General features: G+C 48.1%; 1 protein-coding gene across 1 annotated transcript; it reads left to right on the top strand.

The window, feature by feature from the left end:
- The first annotated feature begins 11,671 nt into the window (after positions 1-11,671).
- On the top strand, positions 11,672-12,073 carry LOC136523675 (proline-rich receptor-like protein kinase PERK8). The gene has a single exon (XM_066517280.1). The coding sequence runs from the start codon at positions 11,672-11,674 to the stop codon at positions 12,071-12,073; it is 402 nt and encodes a 133-aa protein (XP_066373377.1).
- Positions 12,074-26,353: the final 14,280 nt, after the last annotated feature.

Genomic DNA, 26,353 nt, shown 5'->3' with positions numbered 1-26,353 from the left:
TATTATCGCATTATAACTTAACTGGTCTATAGATGTTGTCAATCACCTTCAAACCGGGTATGAACTTTTTTAGCTAGTTCACCTGCCCCATTGCCTCATAATACGCTACAAACTCGGCATACATTGTGGACGATGTAGTGATGGTTTACTTTGAGTTTTTCCATGAAATAGCTCCCCTTGCGAGAGTGAATACATATCCAGACGTGGATTTTCTACCATCTCTAGCATAATCAGAATCAGAATATTCCACTATATGGAGTGAATCTGATCTTCTATACGTCATCATGAGGCTTTTCGTTCCTTGCAAATAACGCAAGACTTTCTTTACCATTTTCCAGTGTTATGTTTTAGGATTGCTCTAGAATTTGCCAAGTAACCCGGTAACAAATGCCAAGTCAGGGCGCGTACATACTTGAGCATATTGCAAGCTTCCGACAGCTGAAGCATATGAAACCATTTTCATTTGATCGATCTCATACTGGTTCCTGGGGCATTGAAAATCTCCATATCTGTCGCCCTTGACTATAGGAGCAGGTGAGGGACTACATTTGTGCATACTGAATTTCTTTAAGATCTTTTCTATGTATATCTTTTGTGACAGTCCTAATACCCATTTACTTCTATCTCGGTGAATCTCGATCCCTAGAACGAACGAAGCTTCACCAAGATCTTTCATATCAAATTTTTTTAGGACAAAAACTTCTTTGTCTCCAGTAGTAGACTGACATCACTACTAGCAAGTAAGATATCATCCACATACAGGACAAGGAAGATAAACTTTCCATTCTTAAACTTTGCATAGACACAATTGTCCTCTACATTATCTTTAAACCCAAAATTCTTTATTGTCTGATCAAACTTCAAGTACCACTATCTTGAAGCTTGTTTTATTCCATAAATGGATTTTTAGGCGGCATCCCATTCGTTCTTTTCCTTTCATGACAAAACCTTTCAGTTGTGCCATGTAAATATTTTCCTCCAAGTCCCTGTTGAGAAATGTCGTCTTTACATCCATCTGATGTAATTCTAAATCATAATGTGCCACTAATGTCATTATAATTCTAAAGGAATCCTTACATGAGACTGGAGAAAAGATCTCATTGTGATCAATCCCTTCTCTTTGCGTAAAGCCTTTTGCCACAAGTCGCGCTTTATATCTCTCTATATTCCCTTGAGAGTTAAGTTTTGTTTTGTAGACCCATTTACAGCCTACTGTTTTGGCTCCTTTAGGAATTATTTCCAAGTCCCAAACTTTATTGACATTCATAGATTTTATTTCATCTTCCATGGCCTCAAGCCACTTTGATGAATGATCACTTCTCATGGCTTCTTCAAATGAGGTGGGATCATCCTCCATTTAAAATTCCTTAGTGTTGTATACTTCATAGTCAGCAGAAATAACTGATTTTCTAACTCTTTAAGACCTTCTTGGGGCCTTCACATTTGGCACATCTTCTATTTGAGGCAGTTGTTGCCCCCTTCATGTGTGGCAATAGGTTCTATAGGATCCTGAAGAACAGGTTCATCATCGTCATTCATTGTTGCCACAGGTGGAATAACAACAGGTGTTAGCACTATAGTATCTTGCACTGTCGGTGCAGCGACAGCAGGTAGTGAGAAAAAATGGCTCATGAATTATCGGAGTGGGAGCATACACCCGTTTCTCTTCAACGTCAATTTCTCGAGCTATCATGCTCCCCCTCATCATTTCATCCTCTAGGAAGACAGTGTGTCTCATTTCTACAAACTTTGTATGTCTGTCTGGATAGTAGAAACGAAAACCTTTTGACTTTTTTAGGTAGTCAATGAAATGGCAACTTACTATTTTGGGATCTAGTTTCCCAATGTTTGGGTTAAATACTTTAGCCTCAGCAGGACTCCCCCCACACGTAAGTGGTTTAGTGAGGGTACTCTTCCTGTCCACAATGCATACGGTGTTTTGGGCACCGACTTACTTGGTACTCTATTGAGAATATGAATGGTGGTTTTTAACGCCTCCATCCATAGGCTCAACGGTAAGGTGGAGTAGCTCATCATACTGCGCACCATATCCATCCGGGTACGATTGCATCTTTCAGCTACTCCATTCCGCTGAGGTTCACCCGGTGTAGAATACTGGGCTACTATACCATTCTCCTATAAGAACCTTGCAGAAGGTCTAGGAACTTGGCCATATGGGGTATGCCGACCGTAGTACTCCCCCCCATGGTCGGACCTGACTATCTTAATCTTTAAATTATGTTGGTTTTCAACTTATGCCTTAAATATCTTAAATCTATCCAATGCTTTTGTTCTTTCTTTGATTGGATAAATGTAGCCATAATGGGAGTAATCATCTATGAATGTTATGAACGAATCATAACCATCCACACTCTTTACAGGAAACGGACCACAGATGTCCGTGTGAATAATCTATAAAATTCCTGTGCTTCGTTTAGCATCTTTCTTAATTTCCTTTACATACTTTTCTTTTATGCATTCTCTACATTATTCTAAATCTGAGAGCTCTAATGGAGGAAGAATATTATTCTTAACTAGTCTTTCTATTCTCCCCCTCGAAATATGGCCCAAACGATAGTGCCATAATTTCGACGGCGCATCGTGAGCTCTCTTATGCCACCATTTCTAGAGTAACCCTGTCACCAGCTGCTTTATCAGCTGGGTAGCATATGTCTTTAAAGAGCCAGTGAACTAACTTTTTATTCTATCGAGGTACTCGGTGACCGTGTCACACTCTGGGTTGAGCCCACAATTGCAGGCTCAATCGTGTTCTTTATCACAACCAAATATTTTTTGTTGGCAGTGATCCACTTCCTATGCTCAAGGTCATAGGATATCTTTTGGGATTCAAAATCCCTCTCTTTAGTTGCCAAGCGGCATCAGTCTCATTTCTCTCCCTCACCGGTGCCACAGGCTCAGTGGGACACGGTGAGGTAACAACCCAGTCCACCTCAGCCAAGATGAAGGCCAGGTCAATCTTTTTTCTTCCACTCCGTGTAGTTGTCACCTTTGAGAGTGAGAATATCTTTGATACAACCCATCAAGTTATATCCACCTGGCAACATAATTCATATAGAGTGAGAACATAAATAATAACAACAATTGCATGTCTTGATTCCAATGTTGGTCAAAATTAAAACATATAACTGTTCTTATACACTAATTCTACATCACCGTTGGGCAGAAATAGAATTAATGCATAAAATCATTGAAATTACGATATTGTTATTAACAACGTTGGTCACAAAATAACAACATCATAATCATGTCAAAATCTCTTTTTCTCCAATTAAGTATCACGTTAGTTGATTACAATATTGTTATTAACAACGTTGGTCAGAAAATAACATCATAATCATGTCATAATCTCTTTTTCTCCAATTAAATATCACGTTGGTTTAAAATAACTGGAGAATAAACATTTTTTTAGCAGCGGAAAACGCATACTCAATTTCTTGAATTTTACCCACAGGGAAAAATTACTTTTTCTATTTTTGAGCTATTTTTAATTTTCTAGAAATAAGCAATTACTGGAAAAATAAAAAAAAACTGATCTTGGGCCGGAACTCGCACAGTGGCCCGGCCCAGCTCTGGCCTTTCACTCACGCATGCGTGCGTTGCCCTGACCCAGGCCACAACCTAGGCCTGGGCTGGCAAAGCAGCCCGACGCGCTTGCCCGCCTGGGCCGAGAGTGGCCCAGTCGCGCTCCACCGTCGGATCGCATCCGACGGTCTCCCGACCGTCACGCCCGAACAAAACCGTGGACGCCGGTCTCTCCCTAACCCTAAATGCTCATTTGCGCCTCCTCCTTCTCTCGCTCACTCTCTCAGCCGTAGGGAGGCGAGTCTGAGCGAGCAAACGATGGAGGGCGAGCAGAGCCTCGGCGCCGTCGCCGGCCCCCTCGTCGGCGAGCGTGCTCCCCAGCGGGTGAGCACGCCGCCATTGAGTGGTCTGGCTACGGCGCCCCCGTGGCTAGAGCCCGGCGAGCAGCGCCCCCGGCTCGGTCTTCTTCTCCCCATGCGCCGGCGAGCCGCACTACGGCGGTGTCAGCAGCGGTCGAGGCAGGCCTCCCATTCCCTTTCTTCCCCTTCTGATTTGTGTCTGGCTTGTTCTTCTCGGATTCAGCCTATTAGGGATCTAGGGTTAGGGTTTCGGGTTAGAGTTAGGGATTCGCTCTGTTCTTCTTCTTCCCGAATTGATTGTGGGTTTAGGGTTCGGTTTCGAGTAGACTTGAAGCTGAGCCCTCCTTCTCTTCTTTCTTTGCTTCACCCGATTAGGGTTAGCTACCGGCGGCCATCGGTCTAGCTCCAGTGAGCCACCTCCCATGCCTTTTCCCCTTTCCCCTTCTCTGTCTGTAGATCTTGTTGTGCTCTTCTTCCCCAGAGGGTCTTCATGGGTTTAGGGTTCGGCTTTGATTCACTTCTATGCCGAATTCCTCTTCTTTTGTTCTTTCCTTCACCTAGTTAGGGTTAGGGTTAGGGAACCCCTTCTGTCTACTCAGATCTGAAAGGATCTAATTCATTCTTTCCTTTTCTAATCGTTTCTAGCCCCTACCGAGATCTACCCTTACTCTTCTCTTCTCAGATTCGAACGGGGTATGTTCTTTTCTTGCCACGTGCCGGCGAAGACGGTGGTGTGGCACCTTTCCCCATGCGGTGGCGGTGGTGACCGGCAGTCAGTGACGCCCGCCACCCTCCTAGTCTCTTTTCTATTTTTCTTTTACCTGGTTAGGGTTAGGGTTTCAATCCGAAACGGATCAAACCCTTGTTCTTTCTTTGATTTCTTTTCAATGCTCTACCCCATACTAGATCTACACACTGGTAACATGTCTCTGATACCATTGTTGGTAAACACAGTGTCTTTGAAAACATAGATCAGGGGTAAGCATCTTACGTAGATGTGGAAATTGTTGATATACCTCGCCCTAGGTCATCATTCGGTCCATAGCGCCGCAACAACTTGGACGCTGATGTCATGGCAGCTCGACACAGTGGAAGTCCAACATAGTGGTGGTGAGGTCCAGTGGCGATGCAGAGGCGATGGTGAGGTTGGTGGCGGTGAAGTCAATGGGTTTTTCCGTCGCTGGCAGCACCATCTTTAGATCGGGTTAGATTTTCTGTTGGTGGGTCACGACGACTCCGATCAACCTCATAGTTAGAGCCCTGATCCCCACCTCTCTTTTTATAGTGCTGTGCGATAGGGCCCACCAACCATATCAGGACGCAGATCCAAAGGCCCAATAGGCTAAGATCAACTAACATTTCAAGCCCCATGGCTGTCGGGTCGAAGTCGCCGGAGAAGAGGATTTGCAGAGCCTGTTGCTTCCTTGTTGACAACTGCCCCGGGAGCGTTTCCTTCAACTTCTGCTGGATCTCCAAGTCGATCGCAGCGTCACACACATCCACTCCAAGCTTCTTCAAGAGCATGGACTGCGCCTGCTTGGTGGAGTTCGCCGCCCTCGGCCTGGAGGCAATACGGCCGTTGCGCCTGAGTGACTGGATCGACACCGGTGTCCTAGAGCATCGTAGCCTCGGCCCACCCCGGATGACCGATGTTTGAAGCGGCAGGCAGATCCTGCCCTCAAGGTCTTCCTAGATCGACGTGATGTCTGCCAGAGCGGCTTCATCATCGGTTGGTTCGTTGGCCCCGTTGCCGTCATTATCAGAAGACCTTGGAATTCAAGCTCCAATACATGAAAGCCCACGTTTAAAGTCTGAGCTTGGAGGGCCAGGCCGCTGTGGTTCACAAGGTCCAACACAGCGGACCCCGAGCCATGGACACCTGGGCTGGCATCAAAGGAGTCCCCCATGAAATGGCATGGCCAGTCAGGAATGGGCAAGCGATCGGGGCCCAAGTCGGGTGAGCGAAGGCCCATCCACTCCACGGACGTAGTCTGCCGTGGCTCCCAATCCGCGGCCAGCTATGCCTCAAGCTGCATCGTCGGAGTCCCACGCGCCGGGGAAGCCGTCATCGTCCGACGAACTCAACGACGCATCCTAGTCCTGGTACTCAACCACGCGCATCCGTGCAAGATAATGCAAGATCGGCAGGTGCGAATGGATGACCTCGTATTCCCTGAACAGGGTGCCCGAGTCATGCGGCTCCGGTGGCTCCGAGATGACAAGGAGCTTTCGCTCAGGGACTAGGAGTGGATGCAGGCACCATGCGGCGACAAAGAGCTCTCTGGCGTCATCGTCCTCAACACCGTCGGCATTGGACAATGCGAGCTCGACCTGAGCGCATGATGACCCAAGGACCTACTACGCGATGGCCTCGCAGAGAGCGTAGGCCGAGACGCCTGTTGGAACCGATGGTGACCACCAAGTTCACGATCTTGGAGCTGGCTTACAGTCAGCCCGGCTCATTACGAGCCTGCGCTCCCATAGGTCCCAGGTCCACCAGAGCTGACAACATATAAGGCCTTTGGGCCTTACTCAACCCTAAAGACTAGCCTCATAGGTGGGGGTTCTCCCGCCTTATATGTTGTGCTCCCCCACCATCGCTACACGATGTGGGACTAAACCCCAACAATCTCCCCCTTAGTCACACATCGGGGTGCCCCCGCCATATGTGACGCTCAAGATTTTTATCAGGTTTAGCATTTTTTTGACCATGGGCTCACGATACCAATTGTTGGAACCGATGGTGACCACCGAGTTCACGATCTTGGAGCTAGCTTACAGCCGGCCCGGCTCATTACGAGCCTGCGCTCCCACAGGTCCCAGGTCCAACGGAGCTGACAACATATAAGGCCTTTGGGCCTTACTCAACCTAAAAGACTAGCCTTATAGGTGGGGGTTCTCCTGCCTTATATGTTGTGCTCCCCCACCATCGCTACACGATGTGGGACTAAGCCCCAACAATCTCCCCCTTAGTCACACATCGGGGTGCCCCCGCCATATGTGATGCTCAAGATTTTTTATCGGGTTTAGCATTTTTTTGACCATGGGCTCACGATACCAATTGTTGGAACCGATGGTGACCACCAAGTTCACGATCTTGGAGCTGGCTTACAGCCGGCCCGGCTCATTACGAGCCTGCGCTCCCACAGGTCCTAGGTCCACCGGAGCTGACAACATATAAGGCCTTTGGGCCTTACTCAACCCAAAAGACTAGCCTGATAGGTGGGGGTTCTCCCGCCTTATATGTTGTGCTCCCCCACCATCGCTACACGATGTGGTACTAAACCCCAACAATCTCCCCCTTAGTCACACATCGGGGTACCCCCGCCATATGTGACGCTCAAGATTTTTTATCGGGTTTAGCATTTTTTTGACTATGGGCTCACGATACCAATTGTTGGAACCGATGGTGACCACCGAGTTCACGATCTTGGAGCTGGCTTACAGCCAGCCCAGCTCATTAGGAGCCTGTGCTCCCACAGGTCCCAGGTCCACCGGAGCTGACAACATATAAGGCCTTTGGGCCTTACTCAACCTAAAAGACTAGCCTCATAGGTGGGGGTTCTCCCACCTTATATGTTGTGCTCCCCCACCATCGCTGGGTTTAGTCCCACATCGTGTAGCGATGGTGGGAGAGCACAACATATAAGGTGGGAGAACCCCCACCTATCAGGCTAGTCTTTTGGGTTGGGAAGGCCCAAGGCCTTATATGTTGTAGCTCTGGTGGACCTAGGACCTATGGGAGTGCAGGCTCGTGGTAACGAGCTGGGCTGGCTGCAAGCCAGCTCCAAGATCGTGAACTCGGTGGTCACCACTGGTTCCAACAATTGGTATTAGAGCCCATGGTAAAAAAAAGCTAAACCCAATAAAAAATCTCGAGCATCACAGATGGCGGGGGCACCCCGATGTGTGACTAAGAGGGAGATTGTTGGGGTTTAGTCCCACATCGTGTAGCGATGGTGGGGGAGCACAACATATAAGGTGGAAGAACCCCCACCTATCAGGCTAGTCTTTTGGGTTGAGTAAGGTCCAAAGGCCTTATATGTTGTCAGCTCCGGTGGACCTGGGACCTATGGGAGCGTAGGCTCATAATGAGGTGGGCCGGCTGTAAGCTAGCTCCAAGATCGTGAACTCGGTGGTCACCATCGGTTCCAACAATTGGTATCGTGAGCCCATGGTCAAAAAAATGCTAAACCCGATAAAAAATCTTGAGCGTCACATATGGCGGGGGCACCCGATGTGTGACTAAGAGGGAGATTGTTGGGGTTTAGTCCCACATCATGTAGCGATGGTGGGGGAGCACAACATATAAGGCGGGAGAACCCCCACCTATCAGGCTAGTCTTTTGGGTTGGGAAGGCCCAAGGCCTTATATGTTGTAGCTCTGGTAGACCTAGGACCTGTGGGAGCATAGGCTTGTGGTAACGAGCTGGGCCGGCTGCAAGCCGGCTCCAAGATCATGAACTCGGTGGTCACCACCGGTTCCAACAATTGGTATCAGAGCCCATGGTAAAAAAAAGCTAAACCCGATAAAAAATCTCGAGCGTCATAGATGGTGGGGGCACCCCGATGTGTGACTAAGGGGGAGATTGTTGGGGTTTAGTCCCACATCGTGTAGTGATGGTGGGGGAGCACAACATATAAGGCGGGAGAACCCCCACCTATCAGGCTAGTCTTTTGGGTTGAGTAAGGTCCAAAGGCCTTATATGTTGTCAGCTCTGGTGGACCTGGGACCTGTGGGAGCGTAGGCTCGTGGAAACGAGCCGGGCCAGCTGTAAGCCAGCTCCAAGATCGTGAACTCGGTGGTCACCACCAGTTCCAACAATTGGTATCAGAGCCCATGGTAAAAAAATGCTAAACCCGATAAAAAATCTTGAGCGTCACATATGGCGGGGGCACCCTGATGTGTGACTAAGGGGGAGATTGTTGGGGTTTAGTCCCACATCGTGTAGCGATGGTGGGGGAGCACAACATATAAGGTGGGAGAACCGCCACCTATCAGGCTAGTCTTTTGGGTTGAGTAAGGCCCAAAGGCCTTATATGTTGTTAGCTCTGGTGGACCTGGGACCTGTGGGAGCGCAGGCTCGTAATGAGCCGGGCCGGCTGTAAGCCAGCTCTAAGATCGTGAACTCGGTGGTCACCATCGGTTCCAACAACGCCCTTGATTCCGACGAGCACCCTGAACGTGAACGAAGCAGCAGCCGCCCTGGATAGTCATGTCCAGCGCCGCCAAGTGAGAGAGAAAGGCGCGGACCCCTCCGGCGGTGCATCGAGCACCCGTTCTAGGTCCTCCCTACGACTGAAGCGGACAATGAAGTCCTCAGGGGCATGGCGCATCACTGACATGGCCGCATCATCGATGTGGAACCGAACACGAAGGTGATCCCGTACCATGGCCGGCGTGACAGGAGGCCTGGTACCGCCGATCAAGACCTCCAAAGCCAGAGATAGTGCATTCTCCGCCACCTCGATCTCATCGGAACGGGGCATGACAACCACCTCAACAGACGGGCGGTTGATCTCAGTGAGGCACCGCTGACGATCTCTCCGAAGCTGCAGGCGCAGACGAGAGGACCGCCCAGCACCGGCACGCTCCACCTCGTCCGGGTGCGTCTGCACGGGAGACTCCACGACATTCTAGCGGTCGCCCTCCATCAAGACCTGGCCACCGGCGACTGGCCCCTCGCGATGCACTGGGCACTCGATCACCGCCGATGCTGGCTGGTCGACAGCGTCCGGGCTGGGAGGCTAATAGCAGTGGGGAACCGAAGGCGACCGGCCAGTGGACTGAGAGCGAGCCGAGACTGTGTCAGCCCTAGCCGCACGCCACCGCTCCGGGGAAACCCGCCTCCGAAATGCACCGCGGCCGCCGCCAACGCCAGCAGGCAAACGCCCCCTCTTGGCTCCCACCATGGCGGGCGGGCCCTGCGGGCAGTTGCGCGCATGGTGGCCCTCGCGACGATAGGTGCGGCAACGCGACGGGAACTGGCAAACAGCCTTGACATGGTCATCCCCCAGGCAATTGAAACATAGGCCGACGAGGTCCGCGGGCACCGACTTAGCCAGAGTAGGGGAAGCCCTACAACGGCGACTGTGCACCTGGTGGAACCCGTCGGAGTCCGGCTCCGCGGAGAGCCTGGCCGGGTGGACGACGATAGAACGGAGCCTATCGGCGGGTGGTGGGGAGGCCGCACCAGCATGACGGTAGGCGCGCTGCGCGTCGGCCATGAAGCCTCCCTGCAGGTGCTGACGACGGCGGCAGCGTGGTCTTCTGCGACGGCCACCAGTTGGCCCAGGCTCCATGCCCCTTCCCGCGCCGGCAGGGCTCGGCGCCTCCGAGTCGGTGAAGGATGGCTCCACGTCAGGATTGAGGCCAGCCGACGGGGAACGAGCGAGCGACTCAGTTTCCTCGACCTCATCCGCCCACGTACGGCGGGAGGGAGAGCCGCGCTCCAGGGGGGGGATGCCGGCGCCGGAGTGGAAGCCGGCGGGGGGGCTAGTGGCCGCCGGCGGTGGGAGGGAGGGAAAAGAAAGAAACTTTAGCTCAATTTGAGTATTTGACAATGTATTGTGCCAACTCATTTTAACATACTTCTCTCTTTGTTCCGGGAAAAAGAACTTCCTGATGCTATCGATCTTGATATTAACGGCTTGAATATGTTGAAGAAACGCTCGTCATGAGCCTCCCAATTCGCTCGTCTGGAGATCGACGCTGCAACATCAACACTCGCTGTCCCTATATATACAGCACTGCAAACGAAACATAACCCCACCTGCACGACAACTCGATCGATATCGCCGTGCTGTCACTACACAATTAATGTTGAGAAAAGCGGCTCCAATTCTCGTTCAAACATTCATGGACGTCGTCGCTGCAATTTGCGGTTCTAGCTTGGTGGTAGTCGTGATGCTTCGATGGAAGGCGAATCTAAAATGTGGAACGTGACAGATGTATTTGCCCTTGCTAAACACATATCTCAGGAGTACAGTAATCTGGCTGAGTAATAGTTCGCTACATAGGTGATTCCACGAATAATACTAACCAGCAAACGTACTCGTGCGTTGCAACGAAACTCAATATTATAGGAATCAGACTCTATATCATCGGTACACGCGAGTTGTTCTTATTCATATAAACACGTGTCATATAAATAGTGAGTGTGAACCAATACATCTTGGAATTGGACTCTGAATCAGGCCACGACGGCCAGAAAAAAAGCTGACATAGTCCAATCAGCAATGACACAAAAGGTAGCAGTCGGGCCTGATTACATGAATTTAAAAATTCTCCATGACTTAATATTTAGATCAGGACTGAAAAACTCTTCGTGGTTAAATATTTGGAAGATAATAAATAAAAAAGACCAGGACCAAGGAATTCTTCGACGAATAGGTTAAGGCAATGTTGACGCCGATTTGGTTCACACTAATAGAGGCTAAATCGCAGAGACGTCCTAGCACGCAGCGGAGGAAGATCTTGATGGCGAGGCCGACCAGCAGGTCGATGAGACTCATTAGATGCTCGTTCTTGAGGCCGATAAACCCACGAACGCCTCCCGGGAAGACCGTCGAGGAGACGCACGGTGGGGGTGTTGTAGTATCGGCAAGACCATCTAGAATGTTGACGAACCTCGTCGAGAGGATTTTTTTTAATTTTAACACTTTTTGTAAACTAATTCTAAATCTAACACTGTCTGTTTTTTTATTTTCAAAACTAACACTTTTGGCCACGCCTATTGCCATGGCGCGGCCAAAGGCCTGTGCCGCGCCATGCATGGTGGCGCGGGTAGCAGGCTGACGTGGCGACGACTGGACCGGCTGACTGTTGACGTGGCGGGGCCTGCCGCGCCACCGATCTTGGCGCGGCAGTGCCGCGCCCTGATCCGTGGCGCGGCAAAGCCGTATAAAAGCCCCGCGGCCAGTCCCGCCTGCCCGAGCAGCCTGCCCGCCGGCCCGCGCCTGGCCGCCGCGCCCGTGTCCGCCCACGCCAGCCCGCCGCCGAACACGCCGGCCGCGGCGCCACGAACGCCTGCACGGCACGGCCGCCGGCCACCCGGTGCTGCCGCCACACCCGCACGCCGGCACGCCGGCACGCCACCGCCTCCGGCCACGCACGGCGGCCGCCTGCCGCACCCGCCGAGGCCAGCGCCCGCGCCTCCCGGCCCAGTCTAGTGCGCCACCGCCGCGAGAACGAGCGCCGCTGCCATGAGGTACTCCCCTAGTGTAGTTAGTATAGTTAATAAAGTTAGTATAATTAGTAAAGTATAGTTAGTTAGTTTAGTTAGTATAGGTAATATAGTAAGTTAGTATAGACAGTAAAGTTAGGTAGTTTAGTTAGTACATTTATTGAGTCTAGTTATACATTGGATTTAGTCTAATTAGTTGTTGTAGTTAGCCTTGTATAGATGTTAATATTAGATTAGTTAGTATAGTTATAGTTAGAATAAGTATTAATATTACTATGGACATTACGTACGACGATTTCGATGACTTGATGAAGTTTCTGTAAATGCTTTTGTAAATAGATTGTTGTGTTAGAGTTTTATACGGAGGAAGTGTTAGGAGAGAAGATGATATATTTGAGGATACGGAAGAAAAATTGGAATGGTTTGATGAACCTCCTAGCTTCAACGACCTTTGTGTCCGTTTGAATGCAAAGTTTGACGGTGATTTCACACTGAAGGGGAGGTTTGATACTAGGAAGACTAGGGCACACTATGTCCTCATGCCTTTGCGCGACCCTGCTCACTAGTTCCGCTACACTAGGGTGCTCCAAGGTTCCAATGTGCCCTTGGCTGAGGTGGTGGTGGAGAATGGGTACAGGATGCAGGGTGTTCAGGACGGCCCGTCCATTGATGGTTTTGAAGGCAATGAACAAGAATTAGGGGTCGAAGGGGAAGCAACTTAGGATAATATGGCTTTGGACTGTCAGTTGATGCAGGAGCAGTTTCATTCAACTGTAGTAGGTTGTATAAGCAATGACTTCGATGTGAATGAGTTCGAACGGGAAGAGAAGAAGCAGGAGGAGGAGGACAGGATCGATGATGTAGTTAGCAGTGATTCAGACGATTCTGATGATGATCAAGGAGGTACAGATGCTATGCCAACACCAGCTGATGCCATGTCAGTACCGGTTCATACTATGCCATTACCAGTACCAACTGAGGTTTTGCATGGTGTCCAGGCTCAGGGTAGACTAGTCACAGATTTGACAGCAGATGATACCCCCTATGATTCATGGGCCAGAATTAGCGAAGCGCAGCAGTATGTTCCACCACCACCTTACACAGCGACTGAGCTTGAGCAACTAAGGTCGATGAACGTACCTTTTAGGGGCGTTCCAAACTATAGGGATGTTAGCATGACGGATATGGCAGTTTATGACACCGGTCTCCAGATGTGTAGGAAATCGTTGTATGACCTTGAGAAAGAAACCCTTAGGAAGGGGATGATATTCAATACAATGTCAGAGATGAAGCTCTTCCTTCAAGACTATGTTGTGTATCACCATAGGTCGTACACCATCACTCATTCGGACTAGGAGTTGAGGTACCACATGATATGCAAAAATGGTTGTATGTGGAGGTTAAATGCACAAAAGAGACAGAGTGATGGCAAGTGGAGGATAACTAAAGTTGTTGAACCCCACACTTGCCTAGACAATAGGGGGAAGGAAAATCATCAGCAGCTCACTGCACGTTACCTTGCCCGTTGTATATTAGGGCTCGTTGATGACAATAACGACATTTCGGTGTCTTCTTTACAACAGTTCATATCTGGCTTCGTTAAGTACAATGTGAAGTATGGAAAGGCTTGGCGTGCTAAGCAAATTGCCCTGGCGATTCGATGGGGTAGTTGGGAGGAAGCGTACAACTGGGTGCCCCACATCTTATGTGCAATGCATTACTACAACCCTGGCTTGAAATGGTTTGTGGACACTGGAAGGATGTCTTTTCGGGACCCATTGAGGCATGTCCTCTATCGTGTGTTCTGGTCGTTCGCGCAAATGGAACATGCATTCCAGTTTTGTCGGCCAGTCGTACTTGTTGATGGCACTTTCCTAACAGGAAAGTACAGGGGCACCTTGATGATGGCTGTTGCTATTGATCCTGAGGACAAGATAGTACCCATGGCTTTTGCTTTGGCAGAGGGAGAGAACAATGAATCGTGGTCATGGTTCATGCGACTTCTATGTGTACAAGTGCTTAGCCCATCTCGCACTATATGTTTGATCTCGGACCGTCATGTAGGGCTTCTTAATGCTGCAGCTGAGCATATAGATGGGTTCCCACCTCTAGTGCATAGATGGTGCATGAGACACTTTGCCGCTAATTTCTGGCGGCGTTAGTGGAAGCAGGAGGTGTGTGACAAGGTAAAGGCTCTATGTTGTGTACGTACAGAGCACCAGTTCAAGGAGACAAAGAGAGAACTAGACAAGATGGTAAATGAAGCGGGAAAGGCCTGGTTAGAGGCGTAGATGGAATAGAAGGCTCAGTGGGCGTTAGCATATGACGAGGGGGGTTTCAGGTATGGCATCATGACCACTAACTCCTCGGAGTCCTTCAACCGTGTATTCAGTGGAGTTCGATCGTTGCCTATGTCTGGAATTGTTGAGTTCTTCTTTCATAAGTGCAAAAAATATTTTGTGAAGAGGTGAGAACTTGCACAGAGGAATATAGCTGAGCAGGGGCGTTTTGGAAAGGCCGGAGCTGAACATTTGAAGGAGGTCGAGGAATTGGCCAAGCAGCACACCGCCAAGCCGTATAGACCCCGCCGCCATATCTTTAGTGTACGGGGCAAGGGTGGCACAAGCTTGGGCGGCGAATGTTATGGTGGACGAAACTACCGTGTTGATCTTGAAAAGGTAGAGTGCAGTTGTAATGTCCCTCAGATCATGCATGCCCCTTGCTCTCATATGATCACGACCTGCAGGGTTCGTGGGTGCAACTATGAGGATCAGCCATATATGTCACCCTTGTATCTCTGTTCGAACACCGTTAGTATTTGGGAGATGAGCTTCGAGCCATACCTTGACCCGACACAGTGGCCACCTTATAATGGTTATGACTACATGCCGCATTTGGATCTAATGAAGGTAGGGAAGGGTAGGAGAAAGAAGAAGCGACTCAAGGGGGACATGGACGCTATGAGAGGGTACGGCGAAGACATGTACGGCAGGGGAGACTTCAACGAGACCCATGGCAGCAATCTTTGTTCCGTTTGCAAAGAATCTGGTCACAAGGCTAGAAGGCATAGAAGACGAGGGCAGCAGGTGCTTTCATATTGTGTTCGTATTGCATAACAAGTAGTTCAAATTTTACAATGATACATAATATTAATTTGAATACTTTAACCCTTTGTTTATCAAATTATAACAGGATGGCCCCTCCCACGCCGCACCAGATGTACCCTCTTCTTGAGGTGGAGTACGACTACCCTCTTCTTCCACTGGACGACGAGGTTTCCAAGAGGCATTCGAGGGATCCTTATATTCCTGGGACTTAGTACGTTACGTCGAACTTATATCGAACGAATATTGTCATCTGAAACTTGTAGACTCATAAACCAATGAAAATATTATGTGGCAACTTGTCGTCCGTTTATTTGCTTCATATTCGTTTCAACTTGCGCACGGTCGCGGCAGCACTTGTAGTTGTTTACAGCACCGACAACAGCTCAATTGAGGCTGGTCGGTTTCTGTCCATGTCACTGCCGCGTCGTGGGCTATGGCGCGTCACTGCCGCGCCATGGACTATGGCGCGGCAGAACCTGGGCTATGGCGCGGTAGAACCAGTGGGCTATGGCGCTGTATTCGAGATAATTTCACTCGATTATGTTTGTTTTAGAAATTCTCAACGCATGATACAAACAGATGGGATCACTTAAGATCGACCATGGGTAATTCGAGTACATGATACATGGGTACAATACATCAATAGTTCAAATAGAATATAAGACAACACAATAGAATTTCTAGTACATAGCTACATTGATCATTAATAACGCATGGAACTAACAGACGGTGCAATCAAAAACCCTCAGTCAGAAACATACTGAGTAATCAACTCGTCGTCCGAGCACCAATCCTCAACCACAACCCTGTTGCTGTGGCTAGGCTCACCTGCATTGCCATGATCTGCCTTTCGCCTATAGTAAGCGGCCTCCACTTCATCTGCGGCCTAAGTGAAGAACGCGTCGTCATCCTCCTCCGCCTGCAAGCCTGCCTCTGCTAGAGCGATGAGCTCGCTCAGTCTGTCAGTGTCGTCCTAAACGTAACCCATAGTTCCCAAACATAATTTTCCTCCTAACCTTAACTCCCATTCATAATATTCCTATCCACCATTCAAACAAAAATAAAAAGTGTGTCATTACCTTGAATGAGGATGAGGAGGGAGGGAGGCGGCCGAGGAATGGAAGGGAACGGAGGGAGGCGACAACGGAGGGCTGGGTGGGACGCGGGCGCGGCGGCCAGGCGCGGGCGGGTGGGCCGGCGGGACTGGCCACGGGGCTTTTATACGGCTCTGCCGTGCCACGGATCAGGACACGGCACTGCCGCGCCAAGATCGGTGGTGCGGCAGGCCCCGCCACGTCAACGGTCAGCCGGTCCGGTCGTCGCCACGTCAGCCCGCTGCCGCGCCGCCATGACAATAGGCGAGGCCAAAAGTGTTAGTTTTGAAAATAAAAAACAGACAGTGTTAGATTTAGAATTAGTTTACAAAAAGTGTTTAAATTAAAAAAAAAACATCGAGAGAGACGCCGGTCAGCAAGGGGTGGAAAAAGTTTGAGGTAGAACATAATAAATAGAATAGGTGTGTTTTTCGAGGATTGAACGTTGAATCTCTCCATATAGGACGACACCTGTGGCCGTTGTCGACACCGTGACCGCCGTGATGCACGGCCGCAACAAGGAGATGTTACGATGAAAGCGTATGTTGTAAGCATATGTTTGAAATGTTTCAGACGTTTTAGATGTATGTTGCAATTGTTTCATATAGATGTTGCCAGGGATGTTGCACATGTTGCAAGTGTTTCAGAGGTGTTGTTCAAAATGTTTCATCTGTTCTAGACGTACGTTACAAGTGTTCCGATCTAGATGTTGCATATGTTTCACCCATATATTACAACAATGTATTCCAAATATTTAAGTTGTTTCAGTCTTATTTTGCAGGTGTTTTCATGTTGCAAGTTATAAGTGTTTTTATTTGATTTTGTATATGTTTTACATATATGTTACATGTGTATACTCTATATGTTTTATCCATTTTATACGAATGTCCTCTTTTCTATACATTATTTTGATCACGTCATGGCTCATGGGGTCATACACTCGGCTTCTATTTATTTCTTTTACACATGTCATCTCTGAGAGTCTAAGATAATGTTTATTGCTTATTTCCCAGAATCTCCAACATAGAAACACATCACGTGTTCCCTTTTGCCAATGTCCAAATTGAGATTAGGATTTCTATTCAACTTACTCAGAATCGAAGGGACCTATTAAGATTAGGATTAGAATTAGGATTTGTAGCTATTCGTAGACATACCAATAGAAACAGTTTAGACATTCGCAGAGTTAGTTAAGGGAGGCTAGACTAAAATAATGGTAAAGAAAAGGAATTTTTACCTTTTTATTATTATTAAGTATATAGGTATAGATATAGATATAGATTATTCTCTCTCTCTCGTGTTTACCTTGTTTCGTTTCCTTGCTTCTCTGCCTTATCCCGAAGAACAGACACCGTCACACGGGAAGCTGCGTGCGGCACCGCTAATTGCTTTGGTTCCGGGTGCTGCTTAATTTTTATTATCCATCTCAATCGGGCCAATTAAGCCCATGTGATTTTCGATGCACGCAGTGGACGAGGATTAGGCGGTGTTGCACGCTATGACCACACCACCGCATAGAATTTTTTTCCCGAAGTCCGCCCTGGCTGCGCCCGGAGGGGGCACGCCGACCTCCTCACCAGCCTTTCGCTGAAAAAACAAATCGAAATACTGTTCCAACTAATTTGTCATAAGAGGAAAATACTATTTCGACTAAAAAAACAAGCTGAAAATTACGGATTATAAGATAAGCGAATAGGGTTACCGTCGCGCCCGGTCGTCAGTACTATTTTTTTTAATTTTAACCCTTTTTTGAATATAATTTTAAATCTAACGCTGTCGGGTTTTTTTTAAACTAACACTTTTGGCCGCGCCTATTGCCCTGGCGCGGCCAAATACATGTGTCGCGCCATACATGGTGGCGCGGCACAGGGCTGATGTGGCGTGGGCCGGCCGGGGGGCCACTGACGTGGTGGGTATTGCCGCACCACCGACCATGGTGTGGCAGTGCCGCGCCCTGTTGCGTGGCGCGGCTGGACCAAACACACCGCATGAGCAGCCACACCACCTGGCCGCTGCGCCTGCCGTCGGCCCGGGCTACCTGGATGGTAGAATCGAAACACGTTGCGCCCGTATTTTGTTGAGTTTTTTTCACGGCCGAATAGAGAATTTGATAAGTCAATGATTAGTTTTTCGTCTTTCATAATACGGTTATGCACCATTTTAACTAATCAATTATGAAAATTGCCACCGGTGTCTAGATACGCCGGGACTGCCGGTTCTCGAATGCAGGGTACTTAATCTCGCCGGTAGTGCTGCCGCGACTCAAAGAAACGAATAAGAAGCAAGTTGACAAGCTGCCACATAACATATTCATTATTTTGACATAAGTTTGACATAACATAACCAAATAACCCCGCAAGTTTCGGATGCCAATATTCGTTTGACCTAAACAAACTAAGACCCAGGAGTGTAAGGATCCCTCGGATGCCTCTGTCCTCGTCAATCGCCACGTCAGTGTACGGGGGCTTGATATGTGTCCTCGTAGACCTGTGAAGCCACCGCAGGTACTCGTCGAAGGTGTGCTGGTCGTGTGGAGGACCCGCAAGGACCGCATGTGGTACCCTGGTCTGCCACAAATGGATGTACAAGTTGTGTGTCACGCGCCAATCCTTGGTCTTGTACCTCTTCCTGCGGTCAAACCTACAACAAAACGATATTAGTTGTACCAAATACACCTCTGAATTGTAGCATTGTTATTAATCGATAACGCACCCGTGCAATACTTGATTGGTGGAGTAAAGCGGTGGTGGGCAGCCTGTCATTCTTCCAAACTGTCTGTAGACCCGGATAGGCAAGTGAATCTCGACCACATGGAAGAAAATAAGAGAGACGTCGCAGCGATACTCGTGTGACTCGTCCCTAGTGACTGGACTCAGATAGTCCTGGAGCTCCGAAGAATCCCAAAGACACCAAAACACCTGAAATTTTGTAATTGTGTTAGGTTGTGATATAGTGTACATCGAAAAAGACACTGCTATGATAGTATAGAGAGCGTAACCTGGTACTGTGTCAGGACGTCGAGACCGTTCGTATACTCCCTGTACTTGCGCCACGCATTCCCTCTAACTAACTGTGCTTCCGTCCAGATATACAGAGCTGTAGGGAGTGTATCATGCCCATTCCATTGCTACATTGAACACGATAATGAATTAGCAACAAATAATCTCATCATATCTAACTGCCTGGAAGAATATAATGAACCGAAGTACTTACCGGTAAACCATTATTAAGGGGCCTCCCAACGGGCAATCGTTCCCAACACCAAACCTGGAGTAGGTAGGAGCAACCCCCAAGGTTCGCATGTCCTGACGTGCGACGGCAGGCAACGCATAGCTGTCGATACGTCCATGCTAGGACTGCGCTGCCCCAGCTGTACCCCGCTATGTTCTCCCACGGCTGGCGAAGTATGTCAAGGAAGATCTAGTTGATGGTGTTGCCCGAGACGTCTAGGAAGAGGAAAGCACCAAGAAAGTGCCAGAGCCACACTCGAGTGAACATGTCGATCTGTGCCTCCTCAGCTTGTGAGTCTAAGTACTCAAAGCGCTCTGTGATCTAGGACGACGAAACACCGGAGCTTTTCCTGTAATTGATCAAAGAAAATGAGACCTGATGCCAGCTGTAAAGCAATGCAAGTATTAAATAGGCTTGAATTACTCACTTATTTTTCTTAGAAGCATCGTCGTCCGGTGGAAGAAAACCAGTAAACTGAACCACCAGCTCCCTCCAGTGATTATTGTCAACTATCCCTGTCACTGGAAGTCCCCCCAACCGAAGGCCTAAAATAGCCTTCACGTCCTGCAACGTCAAGGTCATCTCGCCACAAGGTAGGTGGAACGTGTGGGTCTCAGGCCTCCACCTGTTATAAGAATAGAACGACTGTTAGTTGCCTCCAATTTGTTACAAGAAAGTTTACGTACAAAGAATGCACTTGCACCTGTCTACAGCTGCAGTAAGTAGTGCTGGGTCAAGGGACAGAAGACCGTGGTTGACAACACGGACAAGCTCGAGGAAGCCGGCACGCCGTATGTACGGCGTATAACGCTCGTCCCACTGATGCGCCCTGGTGTGAGTACGGGGCCTCAAAGGTGGTAAGGACACCTCTGCGTCGTTGTCACTCAAGATGTATGCTCGGTGCTGGTCGTCGTACTCCACCTCCAGAATGGGGTACAACGGGTGCTGCGTGGGAGGAGCCATCTTGTTACAAATTGATAAACAAAGCGTTAGAGTATTCAAATTAACAAAATTCAAGTTAACATTAGTAAGTTCACAAACAAATTCACTAACCTAACTAGCCTAAATCTCTAAACCCAAAATCCTAACTATACTAGATAATAAATACATAATCAATCCATATAAAACTTTGGTTCTAAAATTACAAGTAATCTCTCCGTCTCAAAATAAATACACATCTTGCTTCTCGAGTAGTCAAATATGTTTAAGTTTGATCAAAACTAAAAAAACGGTATCAATATTTCTATCTCCTAATAAGTTTATTACGAAAGTATACTCCATACTTAATGTAATAGTACCTATTATGTATCATAAATATTAGTACGCTATTATATAAATTTGGTCAAAGACACTAACGCCTCGATGCCTCTACATGCTCCTAAAAATGCTAGCACTAGCAGACCATCATCAACTCTTTTGCTTCTGCGACGGCCGCTCGAGGATTACGAGGGCACGTGGGGTACCGTAGGGATAAAAAAATACTGACTATACTAGATAATAATAAAAAAATATGAAATCTAGAGGGAGTTACCTTAGGAGCGGGCGGCCTTGACGCGCTGGCGTTCGTGGTGAGGCCGGCTAGGGCGCTGCGCGGTGGGAGTGGCTGGGCGCGGCGTGGGTGAGTGGCCGAGGCCGGGCCGTGCGGGCGCGGGCGGGGCGAGGCGAGGCCGGGCGGGCACATGCGCGGCGTGGCCGGGCCGGCGCGGGCAGGTGCAGCCGCAGGCAGGGCGCTGGCGGCGGCGTTCGGGCGTCGGGCGAGCGGGCAGGGTAGGGGTGCGTGCGGGTGGGCGAGCTCGCACGCGGTATATATCTGATCCTGCCGCGCCACAGATCAGGGCGCGGCACTGTCGCGCCAGGGTCGGTGGCGCGGCAAGACCCGCCACGTCAGCGGCCCCCCAGGCCGGCCCACGCCACATCAGCCCTGTGCCGCGCCACCATACATGCCGCGGCACAGGCATTTGGCCGCGCCAGGGCAATAGACGCGACCAAAAGTGTTAGTTTAAAAAAAAACGACAGTGTTAGATTTAAAATTATATTAAAAAAAGGTTTAAAATTAAAAAAAAATTCTCGGCAGTATGGCACTGTGCGCCCACCTCTGCGCCGCCCCCAACGTTCGCACTTGCCTGCGCCTCCTCCCCAACCCCGCCACCGCGGCACCTCGTCCCCTCCCCATGCCTCTCATCGGCCTCACCTGCACCGGCCGTGGTTGCGCGATGCGCCTGGGTGCGGATCCAACCGTGGCGAATGTTGGGCCTACGGGAGCGTGAGAGAGCCACCGAGCCGGGCGAAACTTTTTTTTTTCTCACTGGATCTGGCCGGTGCAAGGCAGGAGGAGAAGCTTGCCTCCCCATTGGCTTCTGCGGCAACCTTCAGGCACGCGTCCTCCGTGTTCCAGGCCGCCCGGTGGCTCAACGGCCACTGTCAGAGCACCCGCTTCAAGGGCACCATGGTGGAGCTGGCCGACGTGCTCGTATTCTGTGTCGCGCCGGCGCACCTGGGCACCAAGCAGCAGCACCTCGTTTAGGCGTTTATTCGTATGCGCGTGCTGCAGAGGTGGTGCGTATATAGAAGTATATATAATGCTATAATAATAGTATATCCTCTCCGTTCCTAATATATAAAGGATCTAAGGTTCAAAATTTGTATCAAAATACTCTACTTCTCAACCTCCTCTCTCCTCTATCCTTTTTCATTGGAAAATACTGAGATTTCTTTTAAGCGGTTGTATCATCTCAAAAGACAATCGGTAACTAAGGAAAGTACGGCCTAATTAGTGAGAAGCAAGGTGGTCTTTTTTGAAACTTCTTATTTTGTGTGAAAATCGTTTGGATTCCTTATATTTTAGGATGGAGTGAATGGGAGTATTACAGAGTTGGTAATTACCACTTCTTTTTTTAGTTTCAAGTTGGTATTTGTACTGCTTATTAGCGTTGTTATCCTGGAATGTATTTAATGCAAAGATTTGGTGACGCTAACCTGTTATTGATCGTACACCAAGTGAGATTGGTGTCTATGATACGATAACGAGAGGCCGGGACCTAAGAGCCTCTGCATAAGAGGCAAAGAACAAATTGACATGTTGCAAAACTGGGTGTATGTTGTGTACAAAAAAAAACATGCCTAATTCCCATAATAGGATCGGAACACACTATTGCAAAAATGATTTTTACAAATGTTTTCAGTTTTGGTACATGTGACTCTATCAAAACCCGTCTCTAAAAATGGTTTTTGAGTTAGCGCGACTCTATAAATTGTTTTTTAGAGATGGTTAGTCTTTCCAGCCGTTTCTACAAATGTCTTGTATTTTAAAAGGTGTCTGAAAAACCGAATTGCCTCTACAAATTCTATTTTTAGAGGCATCTAGGCTTTCAAGCCGCCTCAAACGGAGGCATTTATAGAGGCGGTTGATATTTATAGATGCAATACAGTAAATTTTATATTAAGTTGGATGAAGAAAAAATTTACAACAAAGTTATAGTACTTAAAGACATATACAACTTTGTAGTTGACGAATTTACAATTTGAAGTAATTTAAGACCCAAAAATTTTGTTTTAAATGTTCATATTCTCATGTTTTATTTATCTATTTTTAATACTTGTTAATTATTCATTGTGATCATCATGTACTTGACATCCCTCATTCGTGCTTTTTAATACTTATGATCTTAATTCATGCATGACACTAGTTGCTAACCACAATAACACCTCGAAGTGCATGGACCATGATAAATAGGAATCTACTTTACATGAGTACGAAAAAAAGAAGAGAGACCATGTGATTAGTTGCAGTTGCAGCCCCATTTGAGGGAGCTTATTTGTAATATTTCATAACATTTGGGATTCTTTAACAAAATGCTCGAACCAGCCTAGACGGGCAGCCGTGCTCCCTTCTCCTAGCAAGAGACCTCATTTGCTTGAGAGAGAGAGAGAGAGAGAGAGAGAGAGTGAGTGCTTGCTAGAGTTAGGGAATGAGAGAGTGTTGATCTACCAAATCCGCTCCTAAACTAGCGATTTGTGGGGGATTCAGAACCTCCCCATATTTGCTGACTTCCACCTTATATGTTGCTTTATCTCATAGTGGATTGCTTGTAATCGCTCGTGATTTTCTCTGCTAGGGGTTTTCACGTTAATCTTCATCTTCACTCTTTTTGGTATTCTCCCGGCCATATTGCTTGATTTGTCGGTAGTTTGCCTGTAATACTTCGAGTGGTGCTTGAGTCCTTTGATATGTTGATGACACACATTTAAAGTGGATCTCATAAACACGGGGACTAAAATGAGCTAAACCAAATTGAATTGTGCCCTAAAATGGGCTTGGCCAAAACTGAAAATTGTCCTCAAAGCTAAACACATATTACTTAGGGTTTTCTAATCAACCCATAGACACAGTAATCACTTTGACAACCTATAGCGATCAAATATCTCACAACATTTTGCCATGTCATTTTTCCAAGTCGTCGACCATGCAGCAACTACCTAGGCATTGACTTGTCACATTCTTTTTTGCTCTAGGGAGTGATGTTCTGTGGAGCATCAAAATTGTTTTGTGATGTGTTTCATGACACCTGTGACGAAAGAAGCCCCATTTTAATGACAAAACCAAAATGTCATAAGAGCACGTGAAAGCATCTAGGCCCCTAGTTGGGTTTCGGTGATTAATGACAATACGTGATTACTATGACTAACGTGTGTTTTGTAGAGGCAATTAAGTTAGGTCATGGTAATGGAGATCGATTGGGCTATCATGGTGGTCATGCCCCTCGATGGAAATCGTTTCGGTTTTCAAAGGATGGATGACAAGGTTAAGGATGGACTAGTTCTAAGTGTCGTTTGGTGTTGAAGAGACACTTAAAGTAGGTTAGGACTTTATTTTTTCCTTTGGCCATACTATTAAGGGGGTATGGATGGGTAGCTTGACCTAGGTGAGTCTAGTGGGTTAGGTGTGGTGCACACTTGCTAAACCTAGCACTAGGTAGCTCCTAAAAAGCCCTTAGATCCATTGGAGCAAACTTCATTCACGTATGATCGAAAGTTGGAAGTGAATGGAGGGTCAAATGCTGACCGGACGCTGGCTTCGGTGTGACCGGACGCTGGCGCAGAGTCCGGTCAGTTCATTTGATCAAGGTGAAGTCATCTAGAAGTGATCGGACGCTGAGAGGTGAAGTGGCCGGACGCTGAGGGCCAGCATCTGGTCGACTCCAGTAAGGTTCCAGAGAGGGAAAATCACGACCGGACGCGTCCGGTCACACTGTAAACACTGAAGTTCGGGGTGAACTGACCGGCGCGTCCGGTCAACATGACCGGAGCGTCCGGTCACCCCACAGAGGCACATAACGGTTTGTTTTTCAGCCCATGTTATAAATACTTCCTCCATTCGTGTGTGGGGGTACTTTTGCTCATTCCAATAGCTGAGAAACACCTTTGAGAGTGCCAAGAAGAGCAAGGTCCTAGTGAGGTGATTGAAATTTGAGAATCCCAAAGAGAGCCCTCATTAGTGAGATCAAGAGTAGCAAAGTGCGCATCCACCCTTCTCATTAGGCTTGTCGTGGTCAAGTGAGAGTTCGTGCTTGTTACTCTTGGTGATCGCCATCACCTAGACGGCTTAGTGGTGATTGGGAGACTAGTGATCATCCGGCGGTGCTTGTGGATGACCCAACTCAAATTATGAGCGGTTGTGGGTGATTCACCACGACGGAGTGCCGAAGAATCAACCTGTAGAGAGCACTTGATCCTTGCGCGGATCAAGGGGGAGCTACACCCTTGCGTGGGTGCTCCAACGAGGACTAGTGGGGAGTGGCGACTCTCTGATACCTCGGCAAAATATCGCCATGTTCCTCCTTCTCTCTTTACTTTGAGCATTTACTTTGAGCAATTCAATTCTTGTCATTTACATTCCTAGAATTGCCATGCTAGAGTAGGATTGGAACTTAGGGTGCTAAACTTTTATGCGTTAGATCAATAGAAACACTTTCTAGGCACAAGGGGTTAATTGGGCTAACCGTAGAGGTTAATTATTGCAAAGAAATTTAGAATTAGCCCAATTCACCCCCCTCTTGGGCATCTTGATCCTTTCAATTGTTATCAGAGCCTCGTGCTCATGTATTTAGGCTCAACCGCCTAGAGAAAGATGTCTCATAGGGATGGACCTCCTATCTTTGAGGGGGATGATTTTCTATTTTGGAAAATTTGCATGGAGGCGTACTTCGAAGCTCTAGATGTTGGAATACTTAGAGCCACCTCTCAAGGCTTCCCAAAACCTCGGGATGCTACTAACCTACAAGGCGATGAGGTGAATTACGAGAAATGGAATGCAAAGGCTCGAAACACCATCTTTAGAGGTCTTTGCAAAGATGTGTTCAACCGGGTGAGGAACCACAAAGACGCCCATGCACTATGGTCGGACGTTTGTGCGCTCTATGAGGGAACAAAGAGTGAGCGTGAGGAACGCTATCACCTTGTCATGAAAAAGCTTAACTCTTTTTGAGATGCTTCCTAAAGAATATGCTAATGAAATGTATTCATGTTTAAATGTTCTTGTAGAGGAAGTCAATGGGCTTGGACTCACTCAAATGCAACCATCCGATGTTGTAAGAAAGATCTTGAGTGTCCTCCCCATTGACAAATATGGGCATATTGTGATCGTGCTTCATCAAGGTGATCTTTCCACCACTACACCGACACAAATCTTGGGAAAGATCAATGCTCATGAGATGTACATGCACATCACACCTCAAGATGGCTCATCCTCTAACAAGAAGAAAGAAAAGGACTTAGCATTCAAAGCTAGTCAAGAGAAGGGCAAAGCAAGGCTTGAGTATGAGAGCTAAAGTGATG

This window comes from Miscanthus floridulus, chromosome 18 (genome assembly GCF_019320115.1).
Source record: "Miscanthus floridulus cultivar M001 chromosome 18, ASM1932011v1, whole genome shotgun sequence".
Classification (NCBI taxonomy): domain Eukaryota; kingdom Viridiplantae; phylum Streptophyta; class Magnoliopsida; order Poales; family Poaceae; genus Miscanthus; species Miscanthus floridulus.
This window is presented reverse-complemented; position numbering and strand designations above follow the sequence as displayed.

Bases quoted from the DNA above. Each gene is read 5' to 3' on its own strand.
- LOC136523675 (XM_066517280.1), top strand. From the start codon at position 11,672: ATGCATGGTGGCGCGGGTAGCAGGCTGACGTGGCGACGACTGGACCGG.